This window comes from Mesoplodon mirus, assembly GCF_964341445.2.
Source record: "Mesoplodon mirus genome assembly, chromosome: 1".
Taxonomy (NCBI): domain Eukaryota; kingdom Metazoa; phylum Chordata; class Mammalia; order Artiodactyla; family Ziphiidae; genus Mesoplodon; species Mesoplodon mirus.
In genome coordinates this window covers 84,603,595-84,618,159 of record NC_138976.1, presented here as the reverse complement: position 1 = coordinate 84,618,159, position 14,565 = coordinate 84,603,595, and the positions used below count along the sequence as shown (strand labels likewise).

General features: G+C 34.8%; 1 protein-coding gene across 3 annotated transcripts in view; it reads right to left on the bottom strand.

Moving 5' to 3' along the window:
- The window catches only part of VPS13A (vacuolar protein sorting 13 homolog A), a 259,057-nt gene that overhangs the window by 85,988 nt on the left and 158,504 nt on the right, over window positions 1–14,565 (bottom strand). For all 3 annotated transcript variants that reach the window (XM_082614126.1, XM_082614124.1, XM_082614125.1), the window contains 2 exons: window positions 13,990–14,207; window positions 13,047–13,279 (listed from right to left, as the gene is read on the bottom strand). In XM_082614126.1, coding sequence (XP_082470252.1) covers window positions 13,047–13,279; window positions 13,990–14,207 — 451 coding nt within the window. The remainder of the gene's footprint in view (window positions 1–13,046; window positions 13,280–13,989; window positions 14,208–14,565) is intronic.

The following is a 14,565-nucleotide window of genomic DNA, read 5'->3' as shown; positions in this document are numbered from 1 at the left end:
TTAGGATTAACCCATAAATGTAAGACTAGTATGCCACAGGAAAAACTATCAATGTAATTTACCATAAGACTAGTAAAAACTATTGTAGTTTTTTCAAGAGATGGCAGTAAGTACTCAATAAAATTCTAGTTATTCATGATTAAGATTATTTCAAAATTAGATATGTAATATTTCTCAACACACTAAAGGTTTTATATTTAAATTATAAGCAAGTATTAAAACTACAGTAATATTACCTCACTTAATGGGAATACAATGAGGATGAATCTTTTTTTTTTTTTTTTTTTTGTTGTTGTTGTTTTTATTTCCTTTACTCTAGGGGGTGGATCAAAAAAGATCTTGCTGTGATTTATGTCAAAGAGTGTTCTTCCTATGTTTTCCTCTAAGAGTTTTATAGTGTCCAGTCTTACACTTAGGTCTCGAATCCATTTTGAGTTTATTTCTGTGTATGCTGTTAGGGAGTGTTCTCATTTCATTCTTTTACATGTAGCTGTCCAGTTTTCCCAGCACCACTTATTGAAGAGACTGTAATTTCTCCATTGTATATCTTTGCCTCCTTTGTCATAGATTAGTTGACCATAGTTGTGTGGGTTTATCTCTGGACTTTCTATCTTTTTCCATTGATCTATGTTTCTGATTTTGTGCCAGTACCATATTGTGTTGATTACTGTAGCTTTGTAGTATACTCTGAAGTCAGGGAGTCTGATTCCTCCAGCTCCATTTTTTCCCCTCAGAACTGCTTTGGCTATTCGGGGTCTTTTGTGTCTCCATACAAATTTTGAGATGATTTGTTCTAGTTCTGTAAAAAATGCCATTGGTAATTTGATAGGGATTGCATTGAATCTGTAGATTGCTTTGGGTAGTATAGTCATTTTCCCAATATTGATTCTTCCAATCCAAGAATGTGGTATATCTCTCCATCTGTTGGTATCATCTTTAATTTCTTTCATCAGTGTCTTATAGTTTTCTGCATACAGGTCTTTTGTCTCCTTAGGTAGGTTTATTCCTAGGTATTTTATTCTTTTTGTTGCAAAGGTAAACGGGAGTGTTTCCATAATTTCTCTTTCAGATTTTTCATCATTAGTGTATAGGAATGCAAGAGATTTCTGTGCATTAATTTTGTATCCTGCAACTTTACCAAATTCATTGAATAGCTCTAGTAGTTTTCTGGTGGCATTTTTAGGATTCTCTATGTATAGTATCATGTCATCTGCAAACAGTGAGTTTTACTTCTTCTTTTCCAATTTGTATTCCTTTTATTTCTCTTTCTTCTCTGATTGCTGTGGGTAGGACTTCCAAAACTGTGTTGAATAATAGTGGTGAAAGTGGACATCCTTGTCTCGTTCCTGATCTTAGAAGAAATGCTTTCAGTTTTTCACCATTGAGAATGATGTTTGCTGTGGGTTTGTCATATATGGCCTTTAATATGTTGAGGTAGGTTCCCTCTATGCCCACTTTCTGGAGAGTTTTTATCATAAATGGGTGTTGAATTTTGTCAAAAGCTTTTTCTGCATCTATTGAGATGATCATATGGTTTTTACTCTTCAATTTGTTAATATGGTGTATCACATTGATTGATTTGCATATACTGAAGAATCATTGCATCCCTGGGATAAATCCCACTTGATCATGGTGTATGATCCTTTTAATGTGTTGTTGGATTCTGTTTGCTAGTATTTTGTTGAGGATTTTTGTATCTATATCCATCAGTGATATTGGTCTGTAATTTTCTTTTTCTGTAGTATCTTTGTCTGGTTTTGATATCACGGTGCTGGTGGCCTCATAGAATGAGTTTGGGAGTGTTCCTCCCTCTGCAATTTTTTGGAAGAGTTTGAGAAGGATGGGTGTTAGCTCTTCTCTGAATGTTTGAGAGAATTCACCTGTGAAGCCATCTGGTCCTGGACTTTTCTTTGTTGGAAGATTTTTAATCACAGTTTCAATTTCATTACTTGTGATTGGTCTGTTCATATTTTCTTTTTTTTCCTGGTTCAGTCTTGGAAGGTTATACCCTTCTAAGAATTAGTCCATTTCTTCCAGGTTGTCCATTTTATTGGCATAGAGTTGCTTGTAGTAGTCTCTTAGGATGCTTTGTATTTCTGCAGTGTCTGTTGTAACCTCTCCTTTTTCACTTCTAATTTTATTGCTTTGAGTCCCCTCCCTCTTTTTCTTGATGAGTCTGGCTAATGGTTTATCAATTTTGTTTATCTTCTCAAAGAACCAGTTTTAAGTTTTATTGATCTTTGCTATTGTTTTTTTTTTGTTTCTATTTCATTTATTTCTGCTCTGATCTTTATGATTTCTCTCCTTCTGCTGACTTTGGGTTTTGTTTGTTCTTCTTTCTCTAGTTCCTTTAGGTGTAAGGTTAGATTGTTTATTTGAGATTTTTCTTGTTTCTTGAGGTAGGCTTGTATAGCTATCAACTTCCCTCTTAGAACTGTTTTGCTGCATCCCATAGGTTTTGGATCATCGTGTTTTCATTGTCATTTGTCTCTAGGTATTTTTTGATTTCCTCTTTGATTCCTTCAGTGATCTCTTGGTTATTTAGTAACGTATTGTTTAGCCTCCATGTGTTTGTGTTTTTTATGTTGTTTTCCCTGTAATTCATTTCTAATCTCATAGTGTTGTGGTCAGAAAAGATGCTTGATATGATTTTAATTTTCTTAAATTTACTGAGGCTTGATTTGTGACCCAAGATGTGATCTAGCCTGGAGAATGTTCTGTGCGCACTTGAGAAGAAAGTGTAATCTGCTGTTTTTGGATGGAATATTCTATAAATATGAATTAAATCTATCTGGTCTGTTGTGTCATTTAAAGCTTCTGTTTCCTTATTTATTTTCATTTTGTATGATCTGTCCATTGGTGTAAGTGAGGTGTTAACGTCCCCCACTATTATTGTGTTACTGTCGATTTCGTCTTTTATAGCTGTTAACAGTTGCCTTATGTATTGAGGTGCTCCTATGTTGGGTGCACATATATTTATAATTGTTATATCTTCTTCTTGGATTGATCCTTTGATCATTATGTAGTGTCCTTCCTTGTCTCTTATAACATTTTTTATTTTAAAGTCTATTTTATCTGATATTAGTATAGCTACTCCAGCTTTCTTTTGATTTCCATTTGCATGGAATATCTTTTTCCATCCCCTCACTTTCACTCTATATGTGTCCCTAGTTCTGAAGTGGGTCTCTTGTAGACAGCATATATATGGGTCATGTTTTTGTATCCATTCAGCAAGCCTGTGTCTTTTGGTTGGAGCATTTAATCCATTCATGTTTAAGGTAATTATTGATATGTATGTTCCTGTGACCATTTTCTTGATTGTTTGGGGTTTGTTTTTGTAGATCCTTTCCTTCTCTTGTGTTTCCCACTTAGAGAAGTTCCTTTAGCATTTGTTGTAGAGTTGGTTTGGTGGTGCTGAATTCTCTTAGCCTTTGCTTGTCTGTAAAGCTTTTGATTCCTCCGTCGAATCTGAATGAGATCCTTGCCGGGTAGAGTAATCTTGGTTGTAGGTTCTTCCCTTTCATCACTTTAAGTATATCATGCCACTCCCTTCTGGCTTGGAGAGTTTCTGATGAGAAATCAGCTGTTAACCCTATGGGAGTTACCTTGTATGTTATTTTTCGTTTTTCCCTTGCTGCTTTCAGTAATTTTTCTTTGTCTGTAATTTTTGTCAATTTGATTACTATGTGTCTCAGCGTGTTTCTCCTTGGGTTTATCCTGTATGGGACTCTCTGCATTTCCTGGACCTGGGTGGCTATTTCCTTTCCCATGTTAGGGAAGTTTTTGACTATAATCTCTTCAAATATTTTCTCTGGTCCTTTCTCTCTGTTCTTCTGGGACCCCTATAATGCGAATGTTGTTGTGTTTAATGTTGTCCCAGAGGTCTCTTAAGCTGTCTTCATTACTTTTCATTCTTTTTTCTTTATTCTATTCTGCAGCAGTGAATTCCACCATTCTGTCTTCCAGGTCACTTATCCGTTCTTCTGCCTCCGTTATTCTGCTATTGATACCTTCTAGTGTAGTTTTCATTTCAGTTATTGTATTGTTCATCTCTGGTTGTTTGTTCTTTAATTCTTCTAGGTCTTTGTTAATCACTTCTTGCATTTTCTCGAACTTTGCCTCCATTGTTTTTTTGAAGTCCTGGATCATCTTCACTATCATTATTCTGAATTCTTTTTCTGGAAGGTTGCCTATCTCCACTTCATTTAGTTGTTTTTCTGGCATTTTATCTTGTTACTTCATCTGGTACAAAGTCCTCTGCCTTTTCATCTTGTCTGTCTTTCTTTGAATGTGGTTTTTGTTCCACAAAACTGCAGGATTGTAGTTCTTCTTGCTTCTGCTCTCTGTCCTCTGGTGGATGAGGCTATCTAAGAGGCTTGATGGGAGAGACTGGTCAGGATGAATCTTTATTGCCATTCAAGAATGTGACTTTTGCAGATGAGTTTTAGTAAATCTAACATCAATAAAAATATTAGTACAGGTAACAAGTTTAGAAAAGTTACAGTATAAGATAAATTCATGAAAAAAGCTGACAACCATTTACAGTAGACATAAAATAAATTAAATATCTGGATCATGATTCAGATTTTTTTAAAAAAGGTTTAAAACAATTCTAAAGGATTTAAGAATTTATTCAAAAATTATTATAAAATCCTAATGGGTGAAAGAGACATAAGTAAATGTATACTCTACAGGTAAAAAAGATTAGGATATTCCATATGTTAGTAATTGTAAAAATTTAGGGTCATGTATTCTTTGAAAATTAAATTCTAATAAAAAATGCTCATATACCACACTCCACATACATTTTTTAAAAGTTCGTGAATCTTTAATAAACATGTGCATGTGTCTTTTTGAATTATGGTTTTCTCTGGGTATATGCCCAGTAGTGGGATTGCTGGGTCATATGGTAATTCTGTTTTTAGTTTTTTAAGGAACCTCCATACTGTTCTCCATAGTGGTTGTATCAATTTACATTACCACCAACAGTGCAAGAAGGTTCCCTTTTCTCCACACCCTCTCCAGCATTTGTTTGTAGACTTTTTTTTTTTTTTTTTTTTTGCGGTACGTGGGCCTCTCACTGTTGTGGCCTCTCCCGTTGCGGAGCACAGGCTCCGGACGCGCAGGCTCAGCGGCCATGGCTCACGGGCCTAGCCGCTCCGTGGCATGTGGGATCTTCCCGGACCGGGGCACGAACCCATGTGCCCTGCATCGGCAGGCGGATTCTTAACCACTGCGCCACCAGGGAAGCCCCTGTTTGTAGACTTTTTGATGACGTCCATTCTAACCAGTGTGAGGTGATACCTTACTGTAGTTTTGATTTGCATTTCTCTAATAATTAGTGATGCTAGCATCTATTCATGTGCATGCACCCCAAGGTTCACTGCAGCACTATTTACAATAGCCAGGTCATGGAAGCAACCTAAATGCCCATCAAAAGACGAATGGATAAAGAAGATGTGGTACACACATACAATGGAATTTTACTCAGCCATAAAAAGGAATGAAATTGGGTCATTTGTAGAGACGTGGATGGACCTAGAGACTGTTGTACAGAGTGAAGTAAGTCAGAAAGAGAAAAACAAATATCGTATATTAATGCATACATGTGGAACCTAGAAAAATGGTACAGATGAACCAGAAATAGAAGACAGAAATAGAGACACAGATGTAGAGAACAAACGTATGGACACCAAGGGGGGGAAGTGGTGGCGGGTGGTGGTGGTGGTATGATGAATTGGGAGATTGGGATTGCCATGTATACACTAATATGTATAAAATAGATAACTAATAAGAGCCTGCTGTATAGAAAAAATTAAGTAAAATTCAAAAAAAAAAGAAACTATTTTCTAATATAAATGACTATGATACCAATTAAAGTTCAACTAATTGCAACTTATCAAAATGTATGTGGCTAAAACAGCTACCTGGCCATAAATATCCTTCTCAAAATTCCCAATAATCATAGATGTTTCCCTTATATGGTTGTCCAGCTAAGGATCTCCTTTTTTAGACTTCTATTTCCATCTGTGAAGGAAGAAACTTGTGACCAAGCAATAATCCACCTACCAGTTGAAAAGTCATGTTAAAAAAAAGTCTGCGTGATATATAAGAAAGAAATTGGAACATTCTCTAACACCATATACAAAAATAAACTCAAAATGGACTAAAGACCTAAATGTAAGATGATACTATAAAACTCCTAGAAGAAAACATAGGCAGAGACCTTTGGCATAAACTGCAACAATATTTTTTAGGATCCCTCTCATGAAGCAAAGGAAATAAAAGCAAAAATAAACAAATGGGACCTAACTAAAGTTAAAAGCTTTTGCACAGCAAAGGAAACCATTGACAAAATGAAAAGAAAACCTACCAAATGGGAGAAAATATTTGCAAGTGATATGACCAATAAAGGGTTAATATCCAAAATACAGAAACAGCTCATACAGCTCAACATCAAAAAACCAAACAATCAGATTAAAAAATGGGCAGAAGAACTGAATAGACATTTTTCCAAAGAGGACATGCAGATGGCCAACAGGCACACGAAAAGAGGCTCAACATAGCTAATCATCAGAGAAATGCAAATCAAAACCACAGTGAGGCATTACCTCACACCTGTCAGAATGGCTATCATCAAAAAGAACACAAAATACAGGGCTTCCCTGGTGGCGCACTGGTTGAGAGTTCGCCTGCCGATGCAGGGGACACGGGTTCGTGCCCTGGTCCGGGAAGATCCCATATGCCGTGGAGTGGCTGGGCCCGTGAGCCATGGCCACTGAGCCTGCACGTCCGGAGCCTGTGCTCCGCAATGGGAGAGGCCACAACAGTGAGAGGCCTGCGTACCGCAAAAAAAAAAAAAAAAAAAAAAAGAACACAAAATACAAATGTTGGCGAGCATGTGGAGAAAAGGGAACCCTTGTACACTGTTGGTGGGAATGTAAATTAGTGCAACCACTGTGGAAGACAGTATGGAAGTTTCTTAAAAAATTGAAAACAGAACTACCATATGACCTAGCAATTTCACTCCTGGGTAATAGCCAAAAAATCCAAAAACCCAAATTCAAAAAGATACATGGACCTCAATGTTCATAGCAGCATTATTTACAATTGCCAAGATATGGAAGTAACCTTAGTGGCCATCAACAGAAGAATGGATCAAGAAGATGTGCGGTGTGTACACACACACACACACACACACACACACACAAAGGAATAATACTACTCTGTCATGAAAAAGAATAAAAATTTGCCATCTGCAGAAACATGGATGGATTTGGAGGGCATTATGCTAAGTGAAATAAGTCACACAGAGAAAGACAAAGATTGTATGGTATTCACATGTAGAATCTAAAAAATAAAATAAACTGGTGAATATAACAAGAAAGAAGCAGACTCATATTCTAGTGGTTACCAGTGGGGAGAGGGAAGCAGGGAGAAGGGCAATATAGGGGTAGGGGAATATGAGGTACAAACTATGAGTTATAAAATAAGCTACAAGGATATACTGTACAACACAGGGAATATAGCCAATATTTATAATAACTATAAATGGGGTATAACCTTTAAAAATTGTGAATCACTATATTATACACCTGTAACTTATGTAATATTGTACAGTAACTATGCTTCAATTTAAAAAAAAGTCTGCTTGAAACTATAAGCATGCTACCAAGGCAACCTTGCAAAGTCCCTAAGGAAAAAAACAGGAGCAGAGAAGTTATCTCAGAACTTCATGGTAGTTTACCTTCTAGTTATTTGTGAAGTTCTTTAGACAGACAGACAGACAGACAGACACACACACACACACACTAAGCAGAAGGCTATTGCTAAGTAGAATGAAATGGTCAGCAATTTCAGAATGATATGGAGAATGGGGCTGAAAAGAAAAAAAACAATTTCAGAATCTGCCAAAAATGGGCTTTAATATGGGCCCTAGTAAGTACTCCTGGCTGTCAGATGGGACGCTGAGAGAAATACTATATACTAGTGGATATGAACCAGGAGTAAACAAGGCTTTACAACAACTGCAACCCAGCCTCTAACAAGTTTAATTCCTACTAGATAAAGGTAAATTGTCCCCAGTCTAGATGTCTAACAAAGAGCAAGTGAAACCCTCCTTACAGGAAGAAAATAATCAGTGAAACCTCTATAACATTTCATTATACTGTCTGGCATTCAATAATAAAGTATCTGATATATGAAGAAACAAAACCTAAAGAGAAAACAGAAATAAACAGAGATGACTCAATGATTGGCATTATCAAGAACAAACTTTAAAGTAATTTTGACTAATATGTAAAAAAATGAATGACAGAGGGGTCTATAAAAAGAAATTATATAACTTAAAAATGCAATACTAGAAATTAAGGACTTGATAATAATGTTTAATAGCACATTAGACAAAACAGAAGACAGAATTAGGAAAAAAATTAGGAAAATTAGGAAAAAACATCCAGTGTGAAGCATGGAACAATATGAATGGAGAATAAAGAAATGCGCTTAAGTGACATATGGAATATGACTAAAATGTCTAACAAGAAACTGAGAGTCAAAGAAGGGAAGGAGAGAGAATATGTGACATAGAAGCAATATCTAATGAGATAATGACGAAGAATTTTCTAAACCTACGAAATACACAAAGCTACAGATTCAAGAAGTACCACAGGCTCCAAAAGAATAAATATAAAGCACATCTAGACATACCATGAAAGTTTTAAATGTACATAGCTACCAATTTAAAACTTTATATCCAGCAAAATTATCCTTCAAAAGAGAAAGCAAAATAAAGACATTTCCACACAAAAACTGAGAGTATCTGCCACCAAGGGACCACATTAAAATAAATACTAAAAGGAGCTTTTCAAAAAAATAAAAAATAAATAAAATAAAATAAAAGGAGCTTTTCAGGAAGAAAGAAAATGATTCCAGATGTAAACATGGAGATGTAGGAAGAAGTAAAAAATAATAGTAACAGATTATATGTGGGTAAATATAAATGAATATTGACTGCAACAAAAACAAAAATACCCTGTAGATTCTAAATATATAATGAATTAAAATCTATGACTACTATTACAAAATGGTAGAAGAGGATTTAAAGCATTCTGAAAGCTTTAAAAGTGGTAAAAACATTTATATTAGACTTTACTAAGTCTAGAATGCATGTTATAATATCCAGGATAATGACTACAAGAACAGAAAAAGAATATATAACTAATAAGCTAATAAAGGGGAAAAACAGAAAAATTTAAAAGCCCTATTAATCCCCCATAAAGAACAATACAGAGAAAATAACAGAACTTAAAACATATGGAACAAATAGTATGAATAGTAGGTCACAGATTTAAAACCAATTACAGTACAGGAGTTACAGTGTGGAAACGCACTAAATATCTTAATTAAAAGACTCAACTATGAAAAACAAATAAATATGCTGCTTACAAAACACCACAGCTTAAACACAAGGAAACTGAAAGGTTAAAAGTAAAAGGATAGGAAAAGATATACCATGCAAATACCACAAAGAAGCTGGAATAGGTATACTAATAGTAGGTAAGTAGAATTTAGAAATCATTTTCAGAGATAAAGAAGACATTTTAATAAAATGGTCAAATCTACCAGCAAGATTTAATACAGAATGTGTACATATTTAAATGATCTAGCTTCAAAATATATAAAGCAAATATTGACAAAACTAAACATAAAATAGCTAAATTCACAATGAAAATAGATTTTAATAGATCTCTTTCAATAAACTGATAAAATGGACAGGGAAAAAAAAGGTTCTAAGAATACAGCAGATCTGAACAATATTATGGACAAAATCTATCTAAATAGAATGCTATTCCTCAAACAACATAACACACTTTTTCCCCAGTGGACATTCAATATTCATAAAAACAAAATTAACCATATTCTGGGCCATAAGATAAGTCTCAACAAACTTCAAAGAATTAAAATCAGAATATGTTAATAGACCACAGTGATATCAAGGTAGAAATCAACAATAAAGAGACAACCAGAAACCCCCTAAATATTTGGAAATTAAGCAAAACCCTTCTAATCCATGCATAAAAAATAAAAATGAGAAAGTATTTTTAACAGAATAAAAATACAACATATCAACCCTAGTAGCTGTGCTTGGAGGAAAAATTATTCTCTTAAAAGGCATATGCTGGGAATAAAAAAGACAGAATATCAATTATCTAAGCATCCATTAAGAAGTTAGAAAAATTACAGCAATTTAACCCAAATAAAATATAAAAAAACAACACAACAACAATAATAAAACAGAAAACAAATGTATAATGAAGGGAATCAAGCAAGTGACATTTTGGTCTTTAGAAAGACTGCCTTTGTTGGGCTCCCTTAAAACTGTGTGCTGACATATTACTAAATTCTGCCCAAAAGGATGTGAGCAGAAGTGGTATGTGCAACTTCTGGGCAGTGCTCTTAGAATGGGCATCCCTTTTTGCCTTCATGCTCTCTCCTTACCACCACCACTCACCCCCAGCAACCTGCAAGGTAGGTACATTGTGAACTATCTTTGAACAAGCAGATTAAGTTACAGCCTACGAATAGTGGAACAAGATGGAAAGAGCCTGGTTCCCCTACATTACACCAGAGCCATTAAACTGAGTCATTATTCCATGTTTCTAGGAAGAATACTTAGTTCTACCATGCATTAGCTACCTTTTGGAGGGGGGACCTCTTGTTACAGCAGCCTAATTAATATCCTAATACAAAATTTCATACCTAAAAATTGGCACTACTGCAACAAAGTAAAAAGTATCTGTGACTGATTTAACAACTGGATAGACAAGGGATCTATCAAAATACAAAGCTGATAATTCTAACAATGCTACAGCAAAATATTTGGTAAAACTACTACTGGTGGTACCTAGGAAGACAGACCATGTTCTTAACAACAACAACAAAAATGCCTAAAATGTTAGCTAGACAGGTCTGGCTAGAATCTTGATGTGTACTAGCTCCTTCTTTCTATTGTTTGTGAAGGCCTATAAGAGAAGGGAAAACACTGAGGAGAGCCAAGCTCTAAAGAGGAAACTCAGCAAGAAATAAGACTGTGGCTGCTATTCTTTCTCTGGCAATTTTTGCTAAGATCAGACACGGGAGCCAAAAAAAAAAAAAAAGATAACAGATGTGGCTATCCCCCTCCCCCAAACCTACTGTTAAAGTAGCCTTTATAAGTCAGGAGGAAGGGAGGATAGGCAGATGACAGATTAGTAAATAAAACAAGAGTTCTATAGCCAAGAAAACCACCCTGTAAATAAATCGTAGCTTTGGATATTAAGGTTACTTACAAATGGAACCACCGAGATGGCAAACTAAACGTTTAACTAAGGACTGCCAAAGAGACCAATATCTGGCATACAAAAGCTTGTTATTATTAAAACTGCTAAAACAATCTCCAAGTAATAAACTCAACAGGAAGTAAGCTGTGAAAACAGTGCAGTTCCCAAAAAAGAAAACAGCCACTTCAGATGTGTTTACAGTGGATAATGATTAAAAAAAAACAACAAAAAAAACTCTCAGAGGGGAAAGCCAGAGCCACGTGAGAAGATGAGGACAATGTTCTTTCAAGAGAAAAAAAATCAAAGACTCCAACACGGGCTATCCAAGGAATTTACCCCACTGCCGGAGCTTAAAGTTTTCACAATTCCACTCAGCAGGATACGATAATTGTTATGAATCAATGACCGCCAAGTGTTTCCCATTCTTTCTTTTTCTGAATGCGTTTTTAAATTGCAATTATCCTGTCCTTACACCACTGTGATACTAGTGGTTGTGTAGATAGTGGTGAAGTGTGTGCCTGTTGAAAAGTGGTAACTTATTTGTCTAGTACTTAATATACTGTCAGATCAAAAGAAGTCACACGCAGACTCAACAGAGAAAACTGTCACCTAAAGATCTTGAACTCTGAGCTGAGATTTTATCCCTTGAGGAAGAAGTGAATATGTTCTATGGGTGAGAAAAGACAAGTATGGATTATCTGTATAAACAAAGGAAGAAACCTTTGAGTGGACTGTAAGAAGACCCTCTAGTTGCCACCTGTTATCTGTTCTCCTTTTCTTCCACAGTAACAGAAGTTTCATCTGACCATAACAAAGCTCAGAAAAGAGACCACATTCTCCAACCTTTTTTGAAGGTAAGGGTGGTCATACAGCTACATTCAAGCCAAAAGACTGTGAATAGAAAAAATACATGTAAAATACCTACGTATAACCTAAAAGAGAATCAGTATGCCCTCCATTTTTTATTTCTCCTCTTTGCTTGGAGGTGAGCCATCAGCCTTGGAAACTAGGGAAACAGTCTCTCCTATATCCTAACCAATACATAGGTATTTACTTTTAACAAAATTACATCTTATATTTCTATGTTGTGAATACTTAGAATATTTATACTTCTATTACTCCTGTAGGAGCCTAAATATTTTTATAAGCATTTTATATGAGTACTAGGGGTCAGATAGTTAACTTGAAAAGACGTCTTTGAAGAAATGAATTTTACTCAGTTATGAAGAGGAGGAAGGCCAAGAGGATATTAGAGAATAAAATACAAATGTGAAGTATGTCAAAACAAATGGCTGATGGTACAAATAAGCCATATGGAGAAAAGCAAAAAACGTGTCTGAGCAAAAATGTCTAGATGGGAGAAAAAAATTAAAAATCATAAAACTGAAACAGCACCAGAAACAATTGGTAGAAAGTCTTAAAGGCCTAAAAGCAGTGTGGAATTGATATGGTTAGAAAGTCAGAGTAAAGTCTTCACTGAGAAGTGTCCAGATGCAAGCAACTTCTTAGTGAGACTATCTCCACAAACACATAAAACAATAAGGAACAACTGGAAAAATGAAAACGAGTTTCAAAGCTGGTGTAATAATAATCTACATTAGGCTCTACAAGCAGAGAGAAAGGTATTTTACAGAGTAAGGTTGGAAACTATGTAGGCACTTTCTTAAATGACATACACTAAATACAAAGTAGTTTACAATTAAGCTGATAAGTAAATAGTAAACTCACAGTAGTGATTTTTCCTTTTCTCTTGACTGGAAGAAATGGGCATGCTCTCACTTGGAGATCTTTAATGGCAGCGGTCATTGTATTATTTTCAAAGTCACCTTGCCAACAAATCTCACACTGTGTTGTAAGGACTAAGGCAGGAGCATCATTTCTTGTCATATCAGCCACAAACACAATTTCAGGATTTTTAATAATAATATTAATTTCCCACTTCTCTGATTGCTGTACATGTACTAAAATAGAAATAAAAACAATGTTTTAAAATAGGTATAAATCTTTCTTATATACATTACTTATGAAAAATTATTATTTATAGGAAAATGTTACTTTCATTCTAAGTAAAAAGTAAAATAAAAGAATCTTAGGTCCCAAAGGAATTTACTGCAACTCTCCTGGTATAAGATTTAAAGAAGGTATAGCCATAAGAATATTTCAAAATGTAGGGAAAAATCTCCACTATTTAATGGCAGAGCTGGAAATAAATCTAGTTTCTAACTCTCAGCTTGACACTCTTTCTACTATACCACAATGAATGAAATATGTAAAAGATAATAGAAAATTATAAATATTGAATATAACAAGAATAAAAGAGGACTTTAAGTTAAAACACTATCTTTAATTATGAACAGGAGTGGCTGTTTCATTATTCTCTCTCCGTTTTCTTCCAACGAATTCTTTCAAATTACTGTCTTCAAAGAAGTACAGTTACTTATTTTAATATAGGTCTCATAATTTTTGAACCCAATCCATATTTACACCTTGAAAAATACGCAAACTGTACATCTTATCAGAAAACACATTTAAGTTTTCCTTTTACCTCTGAAAAATAAAGATTTTTAACTTATTAATCCACTTAACCTCATCATCTAGAAGGCTAATCAAGGTAAGTGCTATTATAGCACTTCAATGATACAGATATTAAATGTTTTAGCCAATAACTAACCTTCTTCTTTAGCAGGCCATGTTTGAACACTGGTTTCTACAGCAGTGCCTGTAGTGTAGGCCTCAAGAAAGACATTTGCAACTGTCAGCAGAAATTCCACACTTGCACAAATATACATTTCTTGAAGGACTAAATCAGCCACCCAACCGTCTCTGACTCTCCTATACCTTATATCCATCATGTCCTTTTTGTCAAACCCAACTGTTAGTCCTATCATTCTGAAAAACACAACAATAACAATTCCTATGAGTATCTTACAAATAATCAAACACACCAGTAAAACTCAAAGACCTCTTATCCCTTTCACTGACAGCAAACCAGCATTCTGAAGTCATTTCTCTTAGTAAGATCACAAAGTACTCCAAATAATAAACTTACAGACTTTGGGGGCTCAATTGTTTCATAAATTAGGAAGTATATCCTTAAGAAATTATCAGAATTTTGAATCTCAGCATATTTTTTCCTCAAGTTTTCATATATTTCCCATTATAATTTGCATTGATTAATAATTTAGATAATACAGATTAATTTAAAAACCGATTTAATTACACTGATTATTTCTATATAACTCATCAA